General features: G+C 50.2%; 1 protein-coding gene across 1 annotated transcript; it reads right to left on the reverse strand.

The window, feature by feature from the left end:
- Window positions 1-331: 331 nt before the first annotated feature.
- On the reverse strand, window positions 332-716 carry LOC142424137 (large ribosomal subunit protein eL37-like). The gene has a single exon (XM_075529208.1). The coding sequence runs from the start codon at window positions 693-695 to the stop codon at window positions 402-404; it is 294 nt and encodes a 97-aa protein (XP_075385323.1). The 5' UTR covers window positions 696-716; the 3' UTR covers window positions 332-401.
- Window positions 717-11,827: the final 11,111 nt, after the last annotated feature.

An 11,827-nucleotide genomic window follows, 5' to 3' on the forward strand; every position in this document is an offset into this window, starting at 1 on the left:
AGCCCAGGGGAGGACACTCCAGCAAGGAGGGCGGGCGACTGCGCAGGGGCCTAGAATTATTTAGAGACCAGCAATTTCTGAGCCCAGACTGGGCTTTGGGGGCAGAGGGCATTCCTATTTTGTCCTCCCGAAGCTTCACCTTTTCCCGAAGAGCCTTGTGCCGCCCGAGAGCAAGCGTGCCTGAAGAGGAGGGGTGTAGCTCAGGCCCCTCCATGCCCCGGCTTGGCCTGAGAGTCCATGGTTTTGCTAAATGTCAGATTGTGCAAGGTCTTGCATTGGTCTGCACAGAAAGAAGTCACGGTTTATGTGCTCAGGGACAATTGAATGTTCCTTTCTTTTTTTTTTTTTTTTTTACATTTTTAATACGAGAACATTTATTGCACAACTAAATGTTGAAATCCTTAAGATGAACTTGACGCTGCAACCGCTGCCCTCTTGGGTTTAGGAGTTGTTCCTTCACAGAATCCATGTCTGAATCTGCGGTAGACAATTTTTAGGTGTCTCATTCGACCAGTACCGGTGGTATTTTGTCTTTTAGCCTTGGCACTCCAGTTATACTTTCTCTTGCGCTTGGCTGGGTAGCCACACTTGCCACAGGTCGACTTCTGGAGATGGTAGGCCTTGGAGCCACAGCGGCGGCACAAGGTGTGCGTCTTATTGCGACGCTTTCCGAAGGATGACGTTCCCTTCGTCATCTCGCTTCTGCGGCCGAGACCAAAGAGGCCGGAAGAGAAGTGAATGTTCCTTTCTATAAGCAAGTTAAGAAACCAGGAAAACGTGGCCTTATGGACGGACCGAGGCCCAGCGTGGGGCCGTGGGCTTCGGATGCCTTTGGCTCTTGGCTACGCAGTGGGGTGGCAGAGACGGCGTCCTGCCCAAGTCATTGTCAGGAGACACACTCTGGCCCTCGGTACCAGAGGGCACTATACTGGGCATGTCTATGGGCTGCGATGGAAGGGACAGGGTGGGCACGCCCTTTGACTCTTGCAAGGACCCGCACTGTTCTCGCCCAGTGATCAGCTCCAGGAACCTCGGTAGGGGGTGAGAAAGGACTGCGGGGGTTGGGAGACCAAGGACATGTGCTATTTCAAGGCTTGCGTTCCAGGCAGTGGGGGGGGGGGGGCAGAGACTTGGGGGGTGGGGCAGGATGCACCTCAGTCTGGGTCTCTTCTGCTGTCTCCCGCCAGGTCCACCTCCAGGGGAGCTCGAGGAGGAAAGGGGCTGAGTCCATTTACAAGCCCCCTGGCTCCTGTGTCAGTGTGCGTTTAATGTGGAAAATTATTGCGTATAACTCTCAGATCATCATCAATCAGAGTCTCCATTCTACCCGGAGCAGGGCATGTCCGGGCAGATGCTGAATATAACACACGGTCTAAGCGTGGGTGCTATCTGGTCATGGAGCCTTTAATGGCTGGGTTCTAGATAATCACACACACACAGACACATAAACACACAGGCACATACAGACACACACACACACAAGCATGTCTGGCTACTTCAGGGTAAAAGATCATATATTTCGTTCTCTGATATCAATTCATTTGGCTTTATATAGCGGGCCTCAAAAAATTTTTGAAAAAAGAATGTCAAAAAAGCCTTTATGTTTTGAGGCTATTTCATTTATATGGAAAATATACCGCTATTCAGTGAGCATGTGTTTCTGCTATGCAGTTTAAAGAGCTAAGTCTTCCTGCCTCTCCTTTTTTTTTTTTTTTAACAGAAAGCACATGACTTCTGCCGGGCAGTGCTGGACTTTAGTAAGTGAGTAAAATATACATCTCGGTGTTCTTGGCTGCTCTTTGAGAAACAGAATGTTAGGACTTGAGTGGAATGTATGCAGATTAAACATATACTTACTTCATTTTAAAATTCTCTATTTTCTCTTATCAGTTTAATTCTACTCCTTTATTTCCAAGCCAACAGACTTCAGCTGTTTGCAAATGGGGACAGACAGTCCTGGCAATTATGTTAAACCTGAGAGAAGTCTACTCTGTGTTCTTTCTTCCTTCAGAATTGCTTTTCAATGCTCCCAATTGCCATACTGCCACAGAAACTGGTCATTCAAACGGAGCTTTTAGGATTAACGTTTAAATATTCCTTTGCATTTTCACTTTAAAATAAGAAGTCAAAATGTCACAAATATCCTACCTGAGAGCCAACATTGTGTTGGATGATAGGAGCTACCTACCGCTCCTCGGTTCTCTTGGGAAACGAAGATATCCTCCAGGTGGCCGGCTGGGCTGTGTCACCATGGGGAGGGCTCGTCTGCGGCCGCCACCCACTGCCACCGCCCTTATGGTGCTTTGTTACTTGACTCCTTGCAGACTCTCAGCCCCTGCCTTTTACTCACGACTGAAAATAGTACATGGTCATTTTCCTAAGGCAAAGCTCACCGGATGTCTGTTCGTGTGTGTGTGTGTGTGTGTGTGTGTGTGTGTGTGTGTGTGGTGTGTAACACATGGCAGTCCTACATTAGACACACCAGATGTTACTTATTACGGGGACACATTGTAGCAGGGTTCTCGCCAAACGTCCCTGAGAGCAGTGTAGGTTACAATCCACCGACTGCTGTCTGATTTAAACATTCCACTGTGAGCACCCCATCAGATACAAGTTAGCAAGATGGGCAATGCAATCGCCAAGTTGCAAAAACACAAGCCCAGCCCTTTCTGACTGCAAGTGGCACAATAAGACAGGGGCAGCACTGTCCCGGTGGGTTTCTGAAACTGCCCCTCTTTACAGGAGCCAGTCTCATCTTTCTCCCCAAGGGGGAGGGACGGGTGGTTTAGAACTGCTCACCTTGTGGCTAGCATCCCAGTCCTAACCACTGCACCAGCAGGGCTAAAGAGGACCATTAAACTGTTTCACTTCTGCTGCCCCGGCCCCCACCGCTGTGAGTCACGCTTCAAAGGGGCTCCTCCTCCCAGCTTCCTGCTGCTATGCCTGTCCCGCCTGCCCTGTGACCTCGGCGCCAACTCCAGGTCTCCATTCCAGAAAGGTTGCCTGCTTTCCAGAGCTCCTCCAGCCCCAGCAGGGCTCCACCTCATCCCCTCTGCTCCTCCTCAGTGACCCCACCCCACCCTCAGATGCCACCTTCTCCTGTTTGTTCCTGCCATTTCTATGTGTTTTGGAGAGGTCAGGGCTCCCGCCCACCAAGGTTCAATGGATCTCCAGGGTCTGTGTCCCATCTCCTTGTGTTTCTCTAACGCCCAAGCTCAGTGGACTGAATCTTAACTGCATCTGCTTTTCCAAAATTTCAAACCACAAAGAAACTGAGAAGGGGTAGCTAAGAACTGAAGGGACTCATCAGACTAATTCTTCTCCTCATTGCAAAAGCATGCTTTCCCCTGGCATAAATGAATTCCAATAACCTCTGCAGCTTGCTGGGTTCAGACTATTAAAGACAGCATCGGATGTATAATCTCCCATTGACCTGCTCCCCCTGCGGCCCTTCCTGCGTGCCGCCCACAGCTAGGCAGCTCTGCAGGGATGGGGAGTCCGCAGCGCTGGCCCAACCACTTAGTGTACTCCTAGTGTACTACCATCTTCACCTTCCACTCGTGTTGATGCTTCAAAGCTCAAGATCTGTGTCCTGGAGCCGTTGGAAACCCGTGGGGGGGCGGGGGGTGCGGTTTAGGGCAGATAGACTCTTGGAGGATGTGGGCAGTCGACCAGTCTCCTAACTCCAATCTGCCCCAAAGGGGAATCCCAGTGCTGCCCAATGGCCATCATGGAAATCAGGGAGCCAGTTCCCCACAGACCTGCTCCACTGCCGACCCTTCAAACGCAGTTAAGTCTCTTGAGCGAAACGTGCTGGGGACATGCGTGTGCCCTTAATGGGGCAGAGACGTCTCAGATAGGACAATAAAGATCAGAACACAATAATCACCAAGAATGCAGACTTCCCCGACATCGGCCGTCCTGCTGTCCCAAAGGCACAGGGAGAAAGGGAAGGAAGACACGCCGGGGAGAGCGCAGACAGCGCAGGCATCCCACAAAGGCCGGGTGTCCTCTGGTGTGACGGATGATACAATTCAAAACGGGCCACCAAACAGGGGCAAAAGAGTTGACCGAGACTCCACCCAAGTCAATGTCCAGGTGGCCCATGGGGCACGAACAAGTCTCACATCTGTAAACACCTTCCCTCAGAACTATAGATACGCGTGGGTTTGCTTCCCACACCTTCCCCACCGCCCTTCTCCCTCTTGCCTGTCTGAGCGTCTACAGACAGGGACTGGCCGCAGGATTGCGCACAGAGCAGAACGTACCCCTGCTGCTCTCCTCGCTCGCTGGGTCTCCCTGCCACCCGCAAGTTGGCAGACCTTCCTCTCACTGCGAATTCCTTCCCCCACACCCGGAGTGTGAGTCCGGGTTGACTAGAGAAACAAATTCGTTGACATCCATATATGTGTAAGAGAGAACTTTATATCAAGAAGCAATGATGCATCAATAAAACATCTCAGCCCCATCCAGATCAAGTCCACAAGCCCAATATCAGCCCATGAAGTCCCCCTCAGACTCACACAGCACATGCAATGATGCCGAATGCAGGAAGATCACAGGCCGGAGAGTGGAAAGTCCTGTGTGTCCAGTGGCGGTGGACACATCTCCAGGGCTCTTGGCTCCATGTGACTTGTCAACAGGAAGGTGAAGCAGAGAGAGAGTGTATCCCGCCTCCAGGGAGGAAGAGAGGAGGTTCCCAGCATCCTCAAGAGAAGGCCACGCCCACAAGGAGGGACCATCAGACTGTGACCTTCTTTTATCAAGTTGACATGAGATTGTGTAACTACTCCACCCGGGGTACCATGTGTCTGCCCTCTAGCCCACAGGTTCCCAAATGTATTTGGCCTCCCACCTCCTCTTATCCAAGAAAATTCCTCAGAACTTCTCTGGCAATTGAAAATGTTTGTCCTCTAGCCCATCACCCAGGATAAAGTGTAGGCCTCTACTTTTTATCCCCCTGGATCATCCCAGGGGCAGGACTGGAGCCAGTAGCTTGTCCCCCATTACCCTCCCACCTCTCCTTTCTTATAGTGAGAAGCCCTCGTCTAGACTCTTCACAATAGGGATTTACAGTCTTGCCCTTCTTAAAGGTCACCAGACCCTGCACTCGACTCGTCCATGCCGTCATCGCCTCTCTTCTGCATGACACAGTGTTCCACTGTGTGCAGGTACCAGGGTCTCCACCCCCTCCCACGGAGAGCACTCAGGTTGTCCTCATCCTTGTGCGGTCAGAACGCTGCTGCTTGCGGATGCCTTCCCATGATGCCTCGCTCTCTTGTGTTTCGTTCCTCTGACCCACTCAGTCTAGGTGAGAGAATTTATGGAGTGTCCAAACCTTAATTGGATATTGAATTCAGAGGCTTTGGCAGACTGTGATAATGACCAAGGTGGATTCTACTCAGTGTGTGTGGCTCAAAGCCATCTGAAATATTCTCCTAACGATGGAGCTCGCTGAGTTTCTGGATTGAACTCCCTTTGAAGCCCCACTGCTCATTCCTTTCTCATATTGTCGATGGATCTCAGCACGCGGTCAGTTCTGAAATCCCACGCCAAGTTCCCACCGTGGCGCTTTTGTCCGATATTTTGTTGCCTCACGACATAGTCTGTCACCCCTTCAAGTTTTCTTCCCTCCACCGACCAGTGCAGCCCACACGTCTGCTCCTGCACAGCTCCACTCCTGGTTCCCAGTGCTCGGCCCATGCAAGCAACAGCCCTCGACCCAATGGCTTGAGGCAGAAAGGGCTCTTCCTTTCTTTCCTCCGTGTTGTCGGGGCTGGAGGAAGGGCCTCTGCCATGGGCAGCAGGGAGAGGGAGGGCGCTCCATCTTTGCCAACTGACCTGGCCACTGACCTGGCTGTGGCTCTGAGCAGCCGTGTGTGTCAGAGTAGCACACACACTGCTGCCCAGTGCAGCTCCATCTTCACGGTCATCACACCTGTGTCCAGTCCTGCTCCATCTTCATGACTGTTGGTGTAGCCCCTTGTCCACGCATGTCAAGAAGGACAAGAGTTTGACAGGCTTCAGATGGACATGAAAGGCTCCAGATTCATTGCCCAGAGAACATTATGTGGTTTGGTCAACACCAGAGGGCGCAGTGCTCCCTCGTCCCAGATTGGACCACTGGTGACCTCAGGGTCAGTGGCCAGAGGTGGGTGGAGAACCTCAGAGTCCTGGTGTGGTCTGTGGTTAGAAAGCATGCCGGTCCTGCTTCAAACACTCGGCAGAGCTGAGCCCTATGAGTACGACTGATCACTGCTTGGGCTCCACGGAGTGACCACACAGGAGGCTGCCATCACATCTGTGGCACCTCACTGCGGGGCCAGCCCCGTTCTTTGGTGGTGTGGGAGATCCACCTGTGTGGGAGTGCCGCACCTTCAACAAGGCTCATCTCATAGTGCGATGTCCCTGTCAGGCCACCTCAGAAAGCCCACCTCCCCGCCGCCACCTCCGCGGCCCTCTGTCTGGGTCCCAGGTCATCAAACACAGCTGGGCATCGGTACTCACACTCCCATAGCACGCAGTGAGCCCCGGGACCCTGCGGCGGCAGAAAGTCTGCTTGGGGAACGCTCATTTCCAGCTGGCTCCGAAGTGTCAATATGTCCAGAGAGACTGAAACCAGGGGCAGAGTCAAACATGAAGAGGGGCCATCCCCTCCGTGTTCATGCTGGGGTCCTGCCCTCCGGACACTGTGTAGGAGACAGGGCGAGTCTGGGGTGTGGAGCAGGGCCATGGCGGCTCCCACATCCACTCGAGGGGAGTGGAGGACTAGACGGCACTAAGGAGCGCATGTGTCAATGCCAGGGGTGTTTCTTTCTTCTGACATTCGAATTCTCACAGGTCACCTGGTAACCGAAGAACGGCGGGCCAGCCAGGAAACCCAGGTCTTTGCTTCACCAGAGGTCTTTGAACTCTGCTCATTGACCAAGAACTGAAAGGCGAAGAGGAGGGATGAAGGGTGGCTGATATCCGGTGGCTCTCCATGAGACACAGGAGCCTCAGGCATCCCGGGCCGGGCCTTCCCCTGCTGCGTGGAGATTGATTCCAAGCAGACCTCCCCAGAGTGTCTCGAATGGCATTTCCTACAGCGACAGTGTGTATGATTCTCTGAACTTGGGAAGAAATGAAAACTAGGTGAGACCTAAAAATGGAGATGACATCAACTGTCTATATGATACTCTTGTCTTTTCCCATCATGCTGCGTGTAAAATCCTCAAAGGATTTTCAATTGAGGTATAAATGTAAAACTATCTCCCACATCATGTGAGAAGGACATTTAAAAGATGTAAAATATATATTTCAAAGTAAAAATATGGGGTAGACGTGTGGGAAAAAATAATTTGATGTTTGTTTCTAAAAGAAATAGTAAGGAAAATAATGTTCCAGTCCCTGTGGTAAAATTGTGGCTGTAGAATTGATTTGTTGAGGTGGTTTGTTGCTGGCGCGTGGGCCCCGCGGGGCTCAGAGAGCCGTCCTTCACCATCATCACAGTTGTTCTTACCCCTGAGCCCGTCGTTACAGCCACTGTCGCTTCCTCTGGTCCGAGGCCGTCTGGATCCGTACACGTACTGGAGCAAGTATGACGGGGCTCCAGGGAAGGGTGTCTGCTGATCGCATGTGCAAAGGATGAAATCTCGTCTCAGCTCCTTGCTTCTAAGGAGCACCCGGGCCACATTTCTTCCAAAAGAGGATTACTAATTCTTGTGACAGTCTTTTGGCTTCCTTATCAATGTCCAGCTTTCACATGCATATGGACTGAAGGTCAGCTAGCTCTTTGGGGTACAGAGATTCTGTGTATCCTTTCCATCTTCTCAGGGCGCTTCCTGTCCTGGGCAATCTTCTGTCCATGGAATCTTTCAATGTTGCAATATAATGCTTGGATTTTTCTCTGGCTACTGTAGTTCAAGATATACTGAACTAAACAACAACAAGATATACTGAGAACGATCTTCCCTTTGGGTTCCCTAACGCTGGGTCTTTGTGAATTTCATCGTAATATTTTACTGGCTGCCCTTTGAGATGGTCAGCTCTTTGACTTCATCCTTTCTCCCACTTGCCTTCGCTGCTCTTGATTACGAGCAAGTTTCAGCTTCCCTTCGGACCTCGGCTTTGATCTCTGACTTCTTTCCCGTCTCTTCAATGACCCTGGGCTTTCTCCATAAATGAGGTTCCTGTGTCAACCCAGAGCCCATCGGGTCTTATGTCCTAGGGGTCAATGCAGCCAATCTGTTCTTGAAATCCAGGTGAGACCGACGCAAGGTTGCATATTAACTCTCATTTTCTTCAGCTTCAACATGAACTTACACAGAAGCACTCGATAGCCTGTCCCATGGGCGGCACCTGGCCAGAGCGTAGCTACTGGCAGTGAACTTCTCCGTTGTCTCTTTCCACAGATGAAGCCCATTTGAATTCTGGGGATTCCATCTGGAGAAGTCCGTGTGTATAGTCATCTTTTGAGTATCCAAAAAAAGAGAGGTATTTGGCGTAAACAAGCCGTTGGTCTCATAAGACTATATCTTTCAAGTTCCAGCTTCATCTCTCCTACCAAGGCCATATTTTCCAACCACGATTCCTGCCTGTTTGTTTCCAACTTTTGCATTCCTATTGCAAGTCATATCAATGCATCTAGGTTCCATGATTGATTGATTTCAGACTGGAGAAATTGGTACCGTTCTTCCATTTATTTATCACTATCTCTAGCAAGTCACTGCGCTCTGTGGAACGTGTGCGTTGATGGAGACACGGGCGTGCAGCAGACCATGGGCATACTGCAGGGTGGACAATCGAGACAGGGGTGTGACAGGGTTGCAGCCTCTCACCACACTTCACTCTGGATGCTGAGCAAATCATCAGAGAAGCTGGCTTGTGCAAAGAAGGATGTGGTGTCAGGCTTGGAGGCAGGCTTATTAACAACCTGAAATATGCAGATTATACAAACTTCCTTGCTGAAAGTGAGGAGGACGTGAAGCACTTGCTGATGAAGATCAAGGATTGCAGCCTTCAGTAGGGATTACAACTCAATGTAAAAATAAAAAGACCCAAACCCTCGCCACTGGATCAATCATGATCCATGGAGCAAAGAGTGCCGTGGTCGAGAACTCCGCCACGCTCGGATCCACAATCAGTGCTGGTGGGGCAGCGGTCGGAGATTAAAGGACGCACTGCATTGAGTCAGTCTGCTGCACAGACCTCGTTAGAGCATTGAAGGGCAAGGATGTTACTTTGTAGACTAAGGTACGCCTGACTCAAGGCATGGTGTTTTCAACGGTCCCATGTGCGTGTGAAAGTTGGACACTGGATACAGAAGCTGAAGAAGATTGGATGCGTTGGAATGGTATGCTGGCGAAGAACACCGGAAGTGCCAGGGACTGCAAAAAGGGCAAACAAGTCTGTCTTGGAAGAAGTGCAGCCAGAGTGCCCCTTCGAGGCAAGGAGGGGAGACTTCGTCTTACATACTTGGGGTATGTTGTCAGGAGAGATCAATCCCCAGAGAAGGACAGCATGGGTGGTCATATAGAGGGACATCAGAAAAGGAGGAGGTCCTCCAGGAGCTAGATTGACCCCGTGGCTGCAACAGCGGGCTCAACATAAGAACAATGGTGGGGATGGCGCAGGACCGTCTGCTGTGCACCGGTCACTGAGGGAGAAACCGACTCATTGACTCCTGACAACTCAGCAGTCTGGCTGGTTTGTCCATGCCATGAATGAGAGGTGTATGTATGGGATTTCGCGTATGCAGATAAATATCCTATCACAAAGAGCATTGTACTTCGAGATAGATCTTAAAATGTCTTTTTAAATTTTAATAAATCATTTTATTGGGAGTTCTTACAGATCTCATAACAACTCAAAGTAAAGACAACCAGAATCCTGCCTACTGGACCAGGAGGTCACGTGGTAAACGGAGGAGAGATTGAAGTGGTCAAGGATTTCTTCTTGCTTGTATCCACTGAGAATGATCCTGAAAGCGTCCATCAAGGATCAAAGGACACGTTGCCCTGGATAAGTCTACTGTACCAGACCTCTTGAGGGCTAAGTGAGCCTCACCAAAACCGTAGTATTTTCAATGGCCTCGTCCACATGTGTAAGTCAGACACTGGATAGGGAGGACTGAAGAAGAACAGGTGCATTTGAATTGCGGTGCTGACAAAGAATGCTGAAAGTGCATCAGCTGCCCAAAGAATCGACACATCTGTCTCGTAAGAAGGACAGCCAGAGCGCTCCTTGGAGACCAGGCTGGTGAGACTTCATCTCACGTGCTGCGGACATGCTTTCAGGAGTGACCCTGACAGTCCCTGCAGAAGGACATCATGCTTGGTTGAGTAAGGAAGGTAGAGGAGCCGCCAAAAAAGGGAATGTCCTCAACAGAATGGATTGATACAATGGCTGCAAGAAGGGGTTCAACATAAGAAACGTTGTGAGGGGGTGCAGGACAAGGGGTGTTTTGTTCCGGGGTGTATAAGGTCATTGTGGGTCAGAACCAACATGATGGCATCTACCAACAACAGCAGCAATACTGTGGACTTCCAAAAGAACAGCTGTCTTAGAAGCACAACCAGATGTGAACTCCTCCCCAGGGGAATGAACTACAGAGGAGCGTACTGAAGCGACAGGGGAGAGGGGCGCATCTGCTAGACACTCACAGGAGCAAACCAAGAGGGAAGCAGAGAGAGAGAGAGAGGAACACACCCTGGCTTACCAAGCCCGGAGGTCAATATTCCTGCTCGGAACAACCAATGCACAGAGAGGACCATAGAGCTGGCCCACCACGAGACACGGCATCCCCTCACTGACTCACAGCGCTTTGAGGGACAACACTGGAGACACAGTGTGAGAACTGTGCCCAATCTGACCCCACCACACCAGGCGTGCAACAGAGCAGCAAAGTTGAACAAAGCAATGAAGTCCCCAAAAATAAACTTTGGGGGCAGGGCACTGCACTTCAATAGACTCAACCAGAAAACACTCAAAAAGATCAACACACAGAACTGGAACTATTTGTGGACTTTTTCTTGTTGTTGTTTTTGTTTTGTTTTTTCATATCTATCTAAATAAGATAGGCAGGATAAACAATCCTGAGGAGAAAAAACAGGACCCACCGTTCTGGGGAGACATGGAAGAGGGGGAGAGGTGTAAAGGAAGGGGAGAGCCAACAAACCCAGGCACAAGGGAACAACAAGTGATCTAAAATTGATGGCAAAAGGGAGCATGCAGTGGAGACCCAAAGCCCATCTGTAAACAATTGGACATCCCTTTACAGAAGGGTCACAAGCAAGAGATGAGCCAGTCAGGGTGCAGTAGAGCACTGACAAAATATACAACATTTCTCTAGTTCTCTAATGCTTCCTCCCCTTCCACTCTCATGACCCCAATTCTACCTTACAAATCCGGCTAGACCAGAACATGTACACAGGTACAAACAAGAAGCCTCTACACATGGACTCCAGGACAGATAAACCCCTGAGGAACAGTAGTGAGAGTAGCGATACCATGAGAGTAGGGGGAAGGTAGGGGAAGAAAGGGGGCACTGATCACAATGATTGATGCATAACCACCCCCCAGGAGGACGACAACAAAAACATGGGTGATGGGAGACAGTGGGCAGTGTAAGATATGAAAATAATAATAATTTATAAATTTCAAGGGTTCATGAGGGAGGGAGGAAAAAAATGAGGAACTGATACCAAAGGCTCAAGTAGAAAGAAAATGTTTTGAAGAAGATGATGGCAACACACGTACAAATGTGCTTCACACAATAGATGTCTGGATTGTGCTAAGATCTGCAAGAGCCCCAGTAAGATGATTTCTTTAGGAAAAAGAAGTACCT

The sequence above is a fragment of the Tenrec ecaudatus genome, chromosome 13 (genome assembly GCF_050624435.1).
Source record: "Tenrec ecaudatus isolate mTenEca1 chromosome 13, mTenEca1.hap1, whole genome shotgun sequence".
Classification (NCBI taxonomy): domain Eukaryota; kingdom Metazoa; phylum Chordata; class Mammalia; order Afrosoricida; family Tenrecidae; genus Tenrec; species Tenrec ecaudatus.